General features: G+C 43.1%; 1 protein-coding gene across 8 annotated transcripts in view; it reads right to left on the bottom strand.

The window, feature by feature from the left end:
- Positions 1–16048, bottom strand: part of NHSL1 (NHS like 1) — a 148259-nt gene that overhangs the window by 20760 nt on the left and 111451 nt on the right. For all 8 annotated transcript variants that reach the window (XM_028723553.2, XM_028723550.2, XM_077925943.1 and 5 more), the window contains one exon: positions 6698–6825. In XM_028723553.2, coding sequence (XP_028579386.2) covers positions 6698–6825 — 128 coding nt within the window. The remainder of the gene's footprint in view (positions 1–6697; positions 6826–16048) is intronic.

The following is a 16048-nucleotide window of genomic DNA, read 5'->3' as shown; positions in this document are numbered from 1 at the left end:
AAGCACATGTTAAGGAATTGAATTCAATGTGACAGACAATCCTATGCACACTTACCTGGGAGTAAGTACTACTGAATACAGAATACTTATGAGTAAACATGCATAAAATCTAATTATTAAACTTGTACATAACTCTTTTTCTCATTGAGGAAAAAAGGGGACATTATGTGGAACCATATACTAAATTTACGTATAAAACATAGGAATTAATACTGGTCTGTTAATGGTATACCAAGAACTCTACTATTTTCAGTAGGAATTTTAACAGTGCTATAAAATACAGTGCTTCTAGTTGCCCAAACTCTTTAAAAATATGCTCTAGGGCTACTTTGATGGGATTTTTAAAAATCCCAAATATGAAAGAATGGATTTACAAATCTTGTAAAACATTTACAACTGAAATGTCAGAAGAGATTCTTCAATGCAATGACCAAATCTTAGGGGAAATGGCCCCTCTTTTGGTATCCCTGACCTTAGTATTAGGATAAGAAACCTTCTGTGCCATCTTCTTCCTTTGTACAAAGGGGAAATTTTCAAGTGTGACTCCACCAAATCAGTTTTTAAAAGGTCTGAGTCACAGAGATAGAAATGCAAACCAAAATGATATGCAATGGTTCATTAGTGTGTGGCTTTTGTTTATCTTACTATTACACATGAAAAAAAGCGTGCTCTAGGCTCAGGTGCCAAGGGAGTAATACTTCAAGCATGGTGCTGTGTGATAAGCCCCAGTAACCTACTTTTTATCTGGTTGGTTGACATTGTCAAAATGAATAACTGTCATGTTATGTTGACCCAGTGTATTGTATTTGGAAACCCAGCTGCCATTAGCCAGTCACCAGGGGCTCTTCGAACATGACAAGAGACAGAGACATAAATGTATACTATATAACTTTCCTTCTTTTTCAAGGAAACTGCAAATAAAGCATATTTTAAAAAGCAATTGTGAGGCATGAAGCAAAACAAATCACACACATAGGCAGACAGGTAAATTTATGCCTGAATCCTTGTTATACAAAACAAGCAAAATTCACAATTTCGACACATGGGGAAATAAATCAGCTGATCCGATGGCCAATAAATAATGGACCATTTAAATCAGGCATAGGCAAACTCAGCCCTCCAGATGTTTTGGGACTTCAACTCCCATCATCCCTAGCTAACAGGACCAGTGGTCTGGGATGATGGAAGTTGTAGTCCCAAAACATCTGGAGGGCTGAGTTCGCCTATGCCTGATTTAAATAGTCAGATCAGCTACTCTGACAAAACACTGTCCAAATGTTCTTCAAGTTTTAGTTCATACAAATATTTTGATACAATCCAAGCAGCAATTGTTTCCTTCTCTTGTGCACAGCTGGGTGCTCTCCAGATGTTTTGGTCTAGAACTCCCACCAGCCCCAGCCAAATGGCTGTGCTGACTGGGGCTAATGTGAGTTGTAGGCCAAAACATCTGGAGGGCACCAGGTTGGCAAAGCCTGCTTTAATGCATTCAAAAATCCTCCAGGTCCTGGGATCGCTTGGTTACTCACAGCTGGCCCTATTCTCAGCCCTGATGGAAAACAACCTTTCAAAAGTATCTCAGCCAAGGGTGAAATTAATTACAGAATCATAAAATTGTAGATGTTTATGGTTGGGGCAGCTGAAGTAGGGATTTGACACTATCTACCAGTCAACATCCTGAAAACATCAGCTCTGGAATTTCTAAGACCTATGCATGTCTGAAAGGTGTGCATGTGCAATATAGTTGTACCTTGGTTCTCGAACATAATCTGTTCCAGAAGTCTGTTCAACTTCCGAAAGTGTTTGAAAACCAAGGTGCAGCTTCCGATTGGCTGCAGGAGCTTTCAGCACTCAAGCGGAAGCTGCGTCGGAGGTTCGACTTCCAAAAAATGTTCGAAAACTGGAACACTTACTTCTGGGTTTTTGCGTTCGGGAGCCAAAACATACGAGTACCAAGGTGCTCGAGAACCAAGGTACGACTGTACTAACTTCTTGCAATGGATGCATCCCACGATGCGGCCCCCCAACCTTGCCAGTCCCTAGTTTTGCCCCAGAGAGTTCCTGTGTTCTGGCTGTATTCCCCAACAAACAGCTGGGAATGAAGAATCCACTCTTTGAATATTGTTATAGGTCTTTGGGTATCAGAGTTTTTGGCGGCTTGTATTTATTTATATCAAAATAGCCAGGTGAGACTGTGAATGGCCTAGCCATTAAGCAAGCAAAAACAGAATGATGACTCATCAAGAAAGTCATGGAGAGGGGTGAACCCCCCACTCTGGGCTCTGGGTAGTTAGCAAAAGACAATGCCAGAGTGGCGAGGAGGAAGTTTCAGAACTGCAGTGAGGGGTTATGTATGCTGAAGGGAAAATAGTTGCATTTAGAAAGCAGTTTCAAAGCTGGAAAGTGTGGGTTAGAGCAGAATGGGGTGGGCAGTTTGAATCCAACGTTACACCCATGGGAGGAAAAGGACCCGCTTTGGAGTGTAATCCTGGGAGTTCCTCCATTGTAGGTTCGGGTTGTAAATGAACCATATATCATAAAGACACCACAGTCTCCGCTGTAACCCCTGGAATCTTGCACTGCTATGAAGACTGGGGTGGTGTGTAACAATATGTTCTTAAATGACTATTTCAAAGGCAGGCACAAGTCCCAAAGGAAATAACAACTCTTCAGAATAAGCAGCAACCTGAATTCATTGCTCCAACAAAGCCTATAATAAAGAAACCAAATAGTATGCAGATTTGTGGTGGTTTAAAACTCAGTCCAAAGATTAGTGGTGTTAGAAGAAAAGGAATGAGAATGAATAGGAAGCAAAATTATTCTTATTCTTATGTATTACAAAGAGTAGCACAGTTTGGTTTTCATGCTTAATTGTATTACTAACTATTATTTTCCCCAGTGTTATACTGAGATGGTTGGATTGCTCAATAAATATAATAGCAGTTATTAAAAGTTTCAGATTTCATTTCAGTAAACTGATCTTTTAAGATTGTCATCTGAGATTTCTGGATTTCTACATGATCTCTGAATAGAACACGGTGGAACAAAAACATTATTTGTTTTCAGTAGAGGAAAGCATATAGTAAGGATTGAAAAAGGAATGTTCAGAAATGAGATTAGTGGCATTTTGGTTGCTGAAGCCAGTAAACAGGGATTATCATCCTCTTCCCACTCATCAAATGATAAATCTAATTATCAGAGTGGGGATAACTTGCATCCCCATCTAGACCCTGGATGCCATTCATCCAAATGCTGTGTTTACTTTTTAAAAAAGTTTACATTTGCAACCATTGCAAAAGTTGATGGGGTCTTGAGGGGCAGACAAAAATGGGGGGGGGGGCTGGATTAGGCCCTTGAACTGGAAGGTAGCCACCCCTGTTGTAAAACGTGTGACTTAAGAGGAACCTAACAGACAGTCACATTCACTCTCGGATTCAATGCTAAGATGTTTTGTTTTCCATTTCATAGATATATCAATATATAGTTTGTTTGATTTGGAATCAATTATTGTAAAACAGCACAACAATCCAAATTACAAGAACATTTATAACAGTTTGTAAAGTTAGTAACTATTCACAGAGAACAGAGAACATTAACAAAGTATGAGCAGTAAAAAAGGAGTTAGTCCATTAAATATACAAACTGAGGGTTCTAGATTGACAGCTACTGAGATAAGGATAGAAGCACACAATGTTAGTACAAGATTTACCTTGAAAAAGTGAAACCAACAATAGGTGAAAATTTAAAAGTAAGATTTGAGAATATTCTAGCATCACAATAACATCAAGCTGTATATATACATAACAGCTGGATGATCCCATTTCGGAGCCAGATACCTTGATCTTCCATGGAATCAAACAACAGCAGGCACTAAGGCAAGACTGAGGGAGGCAGTCTAACAGACTAGACTGTTGAGTGAGAGAAAAAAGAAAGCGAATGAGTGGCAAAGAAAAGAGAATGAAAAACACACACACATGAAAAGACGCAACAGGCACAGTAAACATAGCAACAAGATAAACATAATTTCAGAAAGCAGAGAGGAGTTGCTATCTGAAGACATCAATTTTCCATGCAAGGAAAACATGCTTAAGTGATGAAGAGAGAGAGAGAAAATATCATACTAGTTTGTTGTGTCTTAACCAAAGGTTTTTTTTAATAATAATAATAATAATAATAATAATAATAATAATAATACAAATACAAAAACCAGCCAATTCAGTGGACTCAAAATAGGGAAATATGCTTCAGTACAGGGTGTCAGAAATGCTGCCTTGAATTAGGGCCATTTATCACATTAAAAAGATGGCTCCACCCCAAACTGTCCCCACAGAAGTATCTGTGGGCAGTATGAACCAAATTACAGGAATATGCATGAAGTTGATCATATTAACCATCTGATATGATTTCCAGAAAATTTCTAGGGTCCCAAATAGATGTATTTCATACCATCTGCATCCTGATATGGACTTGCAAAGGGACTGCACATTAGACTTTTACATCAAATGCTCATTTTTTCCCTTCCTTTGAAGTTCTGGAGTAACAAGAACCCTGAAAGACCCCCTTCTGGGACCATCTCAGGAAAGAGCCACAGAGAAGGAAGGAACCTCCCCTCTCCCACCCTTGAGGCTAACACTTCTCCTAAATATATTACTGCTGTTTTTTGAACAAATATTCTCAGATACCAAGTTACTTCTCTGCAAAACCTCCCTCAGCTTCAGGCTTCCCACCTTCTCCACAATATTAGTTCTAGAGGGACCATAACAACAGCCTCAACCAACAGTACATCTCACTGTGTCTTTCACTGAGGACTGATATCCACCAGTACATACCATATTAAAATAAAGAAGAGTGGAATATCACTCTAAGATAATTTTTATGGGAAGGTAGTTTTCAAGGAAAATGCCATTTTGCTTATAATATTAGGTAGTATTTCACTATAAATTAGCCCTCATCAATTCTATAATCTCAGAATGCCACTTATTAAGTCAGTTTTAATATTTTACTGATTGTGCAAATAACACATATATAATAATTTCTCCTTATGGGACACGGGTGGCGCTGTGGGTAAAACCTCAGTGCCTAGGACTTGCCGATCGTATGGTCGGTGGTTCGAATCCCCGCGGCGGGGTGAGCTCCCGTCTTTCGGTCCCAGCTCCTGCCCACCTAGCAGTTTGAAAGCACCCCTAAGTGCAAGTAGATAAATAGGTACCGCTTTATAGCGGGAAGGTAAACGGCGTTTCCGTGTGCTGCGCTGATGCTGGCTCGCCAGAGCAGCTTCGCCACGTGACCCGGAAGTGTCTGCGGACAGCACTGGCTCCTGGCCTCTAGAGTGAGATGAGCGCACAACCCTAGAGTCTGTCAAGACTGGCCCGTACCGGCAGGGGTACCTTTACCTTTACCTTAACAATTTCTCCTACACAGGAACAAAATTGCAGGACTATTAAGAAATACTGACTTGCTGAGGACATTGCACTCTATTTTCTGTTATAAATATTTAAAAAATCATAGTCCAAAAACTAGCTAAGATAATTTTTTTGGATTTAAACCAACACAGCTCTAAATATATTTACTTTAAAGTAAATAATACCATCTCAAGATCTTCATGCATGAATCCCACCCTCTCCAGGTGGGATATTGAAGTGCACACACTCATGGTTGAAGACCAACAGGGAAGGAGTGGATTGACGAGGCTATTGGAAAATGCATCACATCTGTGTTTATTTATTTTTTAAGTATCATTATGCAGCCTTTAACTTCAAGACTAAATGAGCTAGAAGGGTGCAAAGAACAACAACTTCCCATCCAAACAGTACTGTCTTTACTGTTCAAGGATTTCAGTATCTTTGCAATAACCCTTTAAGGTAGGTAAGTATTATTATATATTGTACACACATGTATGAGAACAGGGCCAGTGGTTGAGTGGCTGAGCACATACATATGCTATGAGTTCATAGCTGATCCTGAGAAAGGAAAGAAGATGGTGGATGAGGAGTTGATAGCTATGAAACACAGTGCACATAACAGATTCCTGCACAAGGGGCAAGTGTTACTCAAGTGGGTACTATACAGAAATCACAATGAAGAAACAAATGCACAATTAGAACAGAGGGAAGGATTCAGCTAATGAGTTCTGTCAGGGGAAGCTCACACAAGGACTTCCGCCCGCACACTCTGGTTTTCCTCCCTCTCAGGTCCCTGAAATGGGTTCAGGGGCAGGAGAACCCCCAGAATAACACATGGGGCAAGGAGAGAGAGTGGGGAACGGTCCATCTGGCAAGCTGCAATGCTTGCACCGACAAAACATCTGACATAGTGCAACGTTTATTTCCTTCCAGAGAACCGAACTGCACTAAGTCCACTTTGAACACATCAAGCTTGCTTGAAATAAAATGTAAGGTGAACTCTGAACACTTTAAAAAACAAAAAAACAAAGCTAGTGCTCACAAAGGGATAATGGCTTTATTTTCTATTTGCTCATAAAAGCAGCAAGCACTGATATAACCGGTTTCAAAATCTGTACTTCTGCCTGCCAGAGATGTTTGCATTGCAATTTTCTTCTTTGAGTTGAACCACACTATAGGTGGTGTTTTCTAAATATTTTGCACAGTTCTATTTTGCACTTCTATAGTTTTATGTTGATTTAATTTTGGCTTATATGTGCATTATACTACATTATTTCCTAGGGTGCTTGGTACCTCACCTTTTGTTCAATTTCTTCATAGTCATCGTGGTGACTTCCGCAGATTGCACTGGAAGAAGATGAGAAAGTTGGGCCCTGAGAATAGTATTGCGAACTTCGATAGCCATCCCTTCGCAGCTTGTCACATTCTGTACATCATGGAAAGAAAAAAATAAACATTAGTGTTTTGGTTGCTAGATACCAAGGTAGGCAGCCTGCAGGCAACATGTGGTACCCAAACTCAATTCATGCAACCCCTAAAACCTCCTATGGCTGCACTACTCCTGGCCATTTAAAGTATTTTCTCCTCCTTTCAAAGGAGCAATATTATATTCAAATTTTAAAACTTTCTTTCTGATTGTATGGTTTGGGGAAAGAAGTTCCATTCCCAACTCCCACTGTCTCGAAACAAACTCACTGGATGCAAGCTCATGGCAGAAGCCTAAGTCAGAAAGGAATTAGTTTTGCTTGCTTTCCAGAACAGTAGTTGTATTCATCTGTTCCCTGCATCTGTATGCTTATTTGAGATTAACCCATTCAAACCCAGTGAGCTTCCTTCTGAGTAAATCTGCATAGGAGTTGGAATTATAATTTGAGGTAGCCGTGATGAAAACTGAAGCAGGGTATTCTATATCCTGCTTTCCACTTTCAATCCATCCATCTTCAGAATGGGTCATAGCTCAAGTTCCCAAATTCATAGGTCCTAAATTCAATTCATGGTACGTATCTCCAGGTAGAGCTGGGGATATCCCCAATCTGAAACCTTGGTGAACCACTGCCATTCAGACAACACTGAGCTAGATGGTCTGACTCCATGAAAGGCGGTTCCTTATGTTCCTATCTTCAGCTCTGTCTCCATCTATCATATAGGCATGTGGCCCCTGGCAGACTGCCCCTCCCTGGTGGAAAATGGGCCTCAACAAACCAACATATGCAGACTAAAGCACAGGGGTGAAATTGTGCCAGTGTCAAATTTATTCATTTGTATACAACTTCATCCACCCACCAATGTTTGGGACACATTCAGCTAAAGAAGTGACAAAGTTCCCAAGAGAACTGGCACAAAGTGGTGTGAGACCAAAACACACAACCAGCTACCACAGCCTTATATTCTTTGTCAAAAAGAAAAGATGTGACCATAATTCTGCTTCAAAAAATAGAAAAGGACTTTTGGCCAAAGTAAATCCCATCAATCAACTAACGGCTGGGATAGCTCACGTTGGTAGAACAGGAAACTGTGTATCTCAAGGTGGTGGGCTTGAGCCTCATGTTGGGCAAAGGATTCCTACAGTGTAGGATGTTGGAATAGATGACTTCATGGTCCCTTCCAACTCTACAGATCTCTGGTTCTATGATTATGTTTTGCTATTTTAATAAATCCTGTCTTTTTTCCAGTCCTGAGGATGAATGAATGTATTTTATCTCCCCGACAACATCTTCAAATCTAACTCTGGCTTCAGAGTTTCCACCAGGCCCACACTTTCAAACCCACCCGACCTTTGCAGCTGAATGAACAACAAACGTGTTACATATAAAAATGCATGCTGACATTCTTTGAGTATTAAATTCTGCTCCAAATTCCACATTTGTTTAGGCTGACTGGAACCCCACATTTATATTGCTGCCTGCCCCTTCCGGTTCAAAGACATTTCTGGGTTTTACCATTAAAAAACCAGAATATTTTAACGGACATATTTAATACCTAAATTATGCATATAATACATATTAAATGTCATCGTCTGCTGCTCTGCTTCAATCTTGATTCTTTGACAGAAGTAGACACTTGAGCAATTTTGGAACCCAGGAGACTGTGTGACCTCTCCATTGTTACCCATACATCTCTCTACTCCAAAATGTAATTATCTATAGTTTCTAGACTATAAAGTAATCCTAGATTCAAAACTATCAAATGTTAATTTATTGCATGTCATCAGTAGACACATTTATATCACTTTGTGAAAAATAGACTTAAGGAAACACAGTACGAACCCAAACTCTGTTTTTCTTTGAACAATTTAGAAGGTAAAACGATATTTACTTCACACAGGGTAACAGGGAATGTGCTATACTAAAAGGCACATGTGCATTTACTTATTTCAAAACAGAAGTTGTCAAAATTGATGGAGAGAAATGGACAAACTGTGGTCTAGATTGACAGATGGCTGTCTACTGAACCATTTAGGTGGAAGATTGCTAGAAACACGAGATATAGGGAGAGAAGAACACTAGCGATAGGGGTCTTATTCACCAGTCTGGTAGACCCCCATAAAATGCTTTAAATCTGAGTAGGGATGTTGCTCACTGCACAATCACCATCTGCTAAGCAGCTTTGGCAAAGACTACTAAGCTAACCTCCTTCCATGGGGTGAAGAAAACTAACATTTCCCCCCCAATGGAGAACAATACACTTATCAAAATAACAATCCTCGGCCTTCTTCAAAATAAATCGGAATTGCTGAGAAACTGATTCAACTGAAATAATATTTCCATGAAACTTCCAAACAACATACCCTGAATTTAAAATTAGATAAAAATCCTTATCATTACTGTAGCTGTTTCCCAATCGCTGTCTTCTGCCTTAATTGATATTCAATGAAATACAGCTAAAGAGCAACAGACGCTGGAACATAAGGGGAAAATGAAATCTTCAAGATGTGGATGAACATGCTAAGCTGCCTAGTCCAACTGTTACTTTTACCTTTCCAGAAAATCTGTCATGAGCACAGAGTGGAAAATATATTAAGCATCAATTTTCAAGAAATTAAATTGTATCTGTAAAATACAGATCATATCATAATGCTACCATGATTCATACATACACATATTCTGAATAGTTTAAGCAAGGTTTTTATATATTTAAAAAAAAAAGCTTCCATAACAGGTGCACTTCTTTTATATAAAAAACACACCTGTGAATCAAATAATTTTTTTCCTGTTTAAATTCATAATATTTAATCTGAATTACACATCCAGCAGTATGAGCCAGTTCTTCCATTCACACTTGCAGAAAGGTATCAGCTAATTGGAACAAGTACAAAGAAGAATAAAGATGATCGGGGCATGTAAAGTAATCCTATGAGGAAATAACTCAGAATATACTCTTGATCTTAGTCTCCTCCCTTAATTGCTGTGCTGTTTTAACAAAATTGTTACTTTGTGCATTTTAGTAATGTTTAATTGATTTTTATACATCTTAAACTGCTTAGAAACCTATTTTGGCATTAAGTAATTAATGGAATGCACATTGTGATATTTCCTCTACAAAAGCACACAACTACCATATAAGAATATCAATATTATATTTCAAAATAAATTTTCTGTAAGAAATGGCTGAATAGAAGTATATCCTGGAAACAGATATATCCTTTGGCTTTCCAGAAAGTTTTGCTCTTACTCAGACCCAATATTTCTGTAATTAAATTTATTCAGCAACTCCATTACAGTGGTACCCCGCAAGACGAACGCCTCGCGAGACGAAAAACTCGCAAAACGAAAGGTTTTTTCGTTTTCGAGTTGCCTCGCAAGACGAATTTCCCTATGGGCTTGCTTCGCAAAACGAAGCTTGCCCCGGGGACAGCGGGTCTTCTCTTTTGAAGCAAGGGGCGGCGGGGAGATCGCTTCTCCCCACCGCCCCTTGCTTCAAAAGAGGTCTGCCCCCGGACCTCTTTTGAAGCAAGGGGCTGCGGGGAGATCGCTTCTCCCGGTGCTCCGAAGCGGGGTGGGGGGGCGGGAACACCTGCCCCAGCCGCCGGGCTTCGTAGCGCTGCTGCGAAGCCGGGCGGGGGGCGGGAACACCTGCCCCAGCCACCCCGCTTCGGAACGCTGCTCCGAAGCGGGGGGGGCGGGAACACCTGCCCCAGCCGCCGGGCTTCGTAGCGCTGCTGCGAAGCCGGGCGGGGGGCGGGAACACCTGCCCCAGCCACCCCGCTTCGGAACGCTGCTCCGAAGCAGGGTGGGGGGGCGGGAACACCTGCCCCAGCCGCCGGGCTTCGTAGCGCTGCTGCGAAGCCGGGCGGGGGGCGGGAACACCTGCCCCAGCCACCCCGCTTCGGAACGCTGCTCCGAAGCGGGGGGGGCGGGAACACCTGCCCCAGCCACCCCGCTTCGGAACGCTGCTCCGAAGCGGGGGGGGCGGGAACACCTGCCCCAGCCGCCGGGCTTCGTAGCGCTGCTGCAAAGCCGGGCGGGGGGCGGGAACACCTGCCCCAGCCACCCCGCTTCGGAACGCTGCTCCGAAGTGGGGTGGGGGGGCGGGAACACCTGCCCCAGCCGCCGGGCTTCGTAGCGCTGCTGCGAAGCCGGGCGGGGGGCGGGAACACCTGCCCCAGCCACCCCGCTTCGGAACGCTGCTCCGAAGCGGGGTGGGGGGGCGGGAACACCTGCCCCCGCCGCCGGGCTTCGTAGCGCTGCTGCGAAGCCAGGTGGGGGGCGGGAACACCTGCCCCAGCCACCCCGCTTCGGAACGCTGCTCCGAAGCGGGGGGGGGGCGGGAACACCTGCCCCAGCCGCCGGGCTTCGTAGCGCTGCTGCGAAGCCGGGCGGGGGGGGGCGGGAACACCTTCTGAAGGCGGGCGGGGGGCGAAAGTCTTTGTCCCCCCTGCCTGCCTTCCCAGGGGCTTTTAAATCGAAGTCCTCCGCTGTCCCGGGGCGATTTTAAAATGCCGCCCGCCAGCATTTTAAGATCGCCCGGACAGCGGAGAAGTCCTCCGCTGTCCCAGGGTTTTTTAAAATGCTGGGGGTGGGAAGAAAAGCCCTTGTCCCCCCCCCCCAGCCTTCAGAAGAGGTCCGGGGACAGTCTGTCCCCGGACCTGGTCTGAAGGCGGTTTCCCTAGGAACGCATTAATTGATTTTCAATGCATTCCTACGGGAAACCGTGCATCGCAAGACGAAAAAACCGCAAGACGAAGAGACTTGCGGAACGAATTAATTTCGTCTTGCGAGGCACCACTGTACCTAGTTCCATAGCTTTCCCCAAAAGCAAGAAATCACTGGTGAAGAAAAACAAATTAAAACATGCTATACGTCTATTTCTACAAACAGAAAGCTCTTTTTTTGTCGAGATCAGGAATTGAATTCCATGTAACAAAGAGAGTTTTTAATTGCAGAAGTGCAAGATTATGGCAGATAACCAGGTTTTTGTTTTCTCATCGCCTGAAATCATGTTACATGGTTACTTATCTCTTAAAACGATACAGAAAACTTGAGACGTTCTTGCAAAAAAGTCAGCAGGTTTCTAGACTTCAAAGTAATCTTTTGTTAAATAAAGACAGCATATAGCAAGTGATACAGAATATCTTAGCAGAAAGAATCTTTTACAAGATTACGATTATTATAACAAAGGATGCCAGAGGCTGTATGACCACCTAACGAAAAGCAAAAAGGCAGCTATTAAAAGTCATACTGACTTTCTTTTCTTAAGGTATGATTTTTGTTTGTTTAAATTCAGGGGATTCAAACCGCTGACCTTCTGATCGGCAAGTCCTAGGCTCTGTGGTTTAACCCACAGCGCCACCCGCATCCCTAGTTAAGTATGTTAGCACATAATCCAAGGTATTCTTTTAGGTCCTCTTTATGCACACCTGTAGCCATGTAGTGCCTTGTGAGTTGTAGCAATCATGTATGTGGGAAAATTAGAAAAGACACATGATCCGGCCCTGTGCATGTGACTCCATAGATCAGACCATGTTACATCACTGCTGGTTGTGGGTGTCTGCGAAGCAGGTATGTGGTGCTACACCTATGCAACATTGGGTTTGGCACACCTTAGCTGCACTGGTTCAAGGGCTCCTACACACCTACACACACACAAACACACACTTAAACTCCTGAAATTTTTGTGCTATGCAGCAGATCACAGGATTCCCTTTCAAACAAACCTCTCTATTGCAGAGCTTAGAAGCTGTTGCCTTTAAAAATCTGCAAGTTGGCATCATTAAAAACAAAACAAAGACTAAGCAGGGCAAAGAATAACAAACTCAAAGAATAACATTTTGACAAGCCTAACACAGTATTCAACTAAGTGCTACTCAGAGTAGACCTATCAAACTTAATGAACATCACTATGCTTTGTTGTTGTTGTTGTTGTTTAGTCGTTTAGTCGTGTCCGACTCTTCGTGACCCCATGGACCAGAGCACGCCAGGCAGCTCTGTCCTCCACTACCTCCCGCAGTTTGGTCAAACTCATGCTGGTAACCTCGAAAACACTATCCAACCATCTCGTCCTCTGTCGCCCCCTTCTCCTTGTGCCCTCCATCTTTCCCAGCATCAGTGTCTTCTCCAGGGAGTCTTCTCTTCTCATGAGGTGGCCAAAGTACTGGAGCCTCAGCTTCACGATCTGTCCTTCCAGTGAGCACTCAGGGCTGATTTCCTTAAGAATGGATCACTATGCTAGGGCCATTAATTTCAGCGGGGCTACTCGGAGTAAAATTTAGTTGAATACAGTTGTACCTCTAGTTGCGGACAGGATCTGTTCTGGGGTGCCGTTTGCACCCCAAAAAGTCCGCAACTAGAGCAGCGCTTCTGTGCAAGCGCAGAGTGTGATAGAGCGCCTCTGCGCATGTGTGAAGCACGCAGAACACTTCTGCACATGCACGAAGCGTGCAGAACGCTTCTGCGCGTGCAACAAAACCCGGAAGTATACACTTCTGGGTTTGCCGTGTTCGCAAGCCGAAAAGACACAACATGAACCTAACGCAACACAAGGTATGACTGTACTATCCCTAGTGTGTTGCTCACCCTCCCCCACCCTGAAGGAGGAGGCTACTTATTAAAGAACTGGGTAGTTTTTGGAAAGGCAGGCCATGACGGGGGGTGCGAAAAAGATGGAAGATAATCAGAATGGGAAGGAATTACAATTTTCCCTCGCAGCCCTAGGGATCACTGCCAGTTTTCTGTCAGTTTGATATCTGAAGCTACTTATTCCTTCCTATGTTGTTTGTCAAATTCTAAGAGGCGTTGGGAAGGGTCTTATATATGACTTTCAGGTTTAACATACCAACACTCAATATATATGAAGTAGTAGTGTGAATTACAAACCATTATAAAGTGCTTCCTTATACGGTTCTCCTATTAAAAATCCAGGGCTACACTATGGCCTAATTCACATGTAACACTAAACCATGATTTAGCATTACATGCATGGGCAGGAATGAGAGAGGCTTTGTGGGGGTGGGGACAGGATGTGCAAAGAAGAGGTGCTGCGCAGAGAGGGAGAACTGCACAGCGCCCCTTCAGCAATGAGCCTGTACTGAGAAACCGGAGGAGGAACAGAAGGGGCTCCTTCTGTTACTCCTCCCGCTTCGCTAAAGGGGCGCTGCGCAGTTCTCCCTCTCTGTGCAGCGCCCCTTCAGCGATGCACCTGTCCTGGCTTCTGCCTTAGCCACGCGCAGCCTCTTTGGGCAGGGGGAGCCTTCACCCCGCTGCCCTGAAGAGGCTTGGCGCGGCTATCCCAGAAGCCAGATCCCTCTTGCTGTTCTGGCTTTTGGGATTCAGAATAATTTATTCTTGTTTTCCTCCTCCCAAAACTATGGTCTGGTGCGTCTTATGGAGCGAAAAATACAGTATACGTCTCTCACACATGTATATACAGACAATCACGTTGAACACGAATCACTGGGTGCACAACCCTACTCAGAAGTCTTAGCATCCAGTTACTTTATAGTATTTACAGCTGAAAAGATACACCTTCAAGTCAGTGCCATGCTGGATAAGTTTCAAGAGTCAAGAAGGACATGCAATTGCCAAAGGCTGTGGCCCGCCTTGCTTTTTTCCATGATTAGCAGAGATAGACCATTTGGATACTGTACAGGAGTCAGATAAATATTGTGTTACTGCAGGGTATGGCTTAACCTTGAGGGCGGAAACTTATATACAGTTTTTACTTAACAGAGAATTAACATCCTTGATTACAGTCCTCTTTGTGGTGCAGCAAAAAAACAACAACCCGCTAGCACATTTGCAAAGCTAAGTAGGGTCTGGTATGATTTCAATTAGATGGGAAGAGGGTGCAAGTTGCATTGCAGGGAGTTGAACTAGATGACCTGTGGGTCCCCTCTACAATTCTATGATCCTATACAGTGCTTTAAAAATACATAGAATTGTTCAGTACTTCTGGAACCACCCCATGGGGATGTTCCTACAGTATCTGCCTTTAGTATTAATTGACAGAATTACTAATGGAATCAGACCAATGTTCCAGCTGATCCTGTATTCCATTTCTGACATTTGTGCAGATTCAGTTCAATAATTTTATATGTGTAAAGGTTGCAAATATGTCCATGGTCTGAATATTTCATTTATACATTGTCCTTCATATAAAACCAAGCAGTTTACTATTTTATTTCTCTGAAAACCACAAATCACATTTGTTCCCCTTTAGCTCAACAAAGAAACAATTTCACTAGAATTCCAGACTGGTGTAAGTCCAGCACTAAAAAGCCAGCTGGCACTTAGTAATTTCTGCTGGCACACTGATAAGCAAAGCAGATGGATCTGTATGGAACTGATTCCAAGCGGCCGGATGGGGGGGCAGCATCCAGACTAGAAAAAGAAAGAAAGAAAAAGGTAGAACAGCATATAGGAGCTGTCATTGTTCTGGCAGATGTCCGGAAGAAGGTAAAGAATGAAAACCTACTGGCAAGCATTTGTATGCCTGGAATGATCAGCTTCGCTAAATTCAGGTTGACTTCTTGGCCTAACTGTTCATGAGACTCAGGAGAAAGAAATTAGAAGCAGAGGCTATCTTTCATATAGCAGTCATTCTAGCACAAGATCTCAGTGGAATTTCAAAGCTTGTTTTGCTCACTAGGGACATTGCTAACAAGACCCGGGGGCCCAAGTCTACATGAAATAAATTTGCAAATGCTAATTCAGACCATTTTTTAGGTAAAGGATAAAGGTACCCCTGACCGTTAGGTCCAGTTGCGGACTACTCTGGGGTTGTCGCTCAACTTGCTTTACTGGCCAAGGGAGCCAGCATTTGTCTGCAGACAGCTTCTGGGTCATGTGGCCAGCATGACTAAGTCACTTCTGGCAAACCAGAGCAGCGTACGGAAATGCCATTTACCTTCCCACCAGAGCAGTACCTATTTATCTACTTGCACTTTTGCTGTGCTTTTGAACTGCTAGGTGGGCAGGAGCTGGGACCAAACAATGGAAGCTCACTCCGTCGCAGGGATTCAAACTGCCGACCTTCTGATCGGCAAGCCCTAGGCTCAGTGGTTTGGACCACAGAGCCACCCACATCTTTCAGGTAGGAAGAAGCAAATTCTGGCTCTTGCCCAACCTTCAAATACCACCTGGGGACATAATGGAATAGCTCAGAAAACTCACTTCACACCTTATTTCATGTTCCAAGATGCCCACCAAAAGATG

This window comes from Podarcis muralis, chromosome 3 (assembly GCF_964188315.1).
Source record: "Podarcis muralis chromosome 3, rPodMur119.hap1.1, whole genome shotgun sequence".
Taxonomy (NCBI): domain Eukaryota; kingdom Metazoa; phylum Chordata; class Lepidosauria; order Squamata; family Lacertidae; genus Podarcis; species Podarcis muralis.
This window is presented reverse-complemented; position numbering and strand designations above follow the sequence as displayed.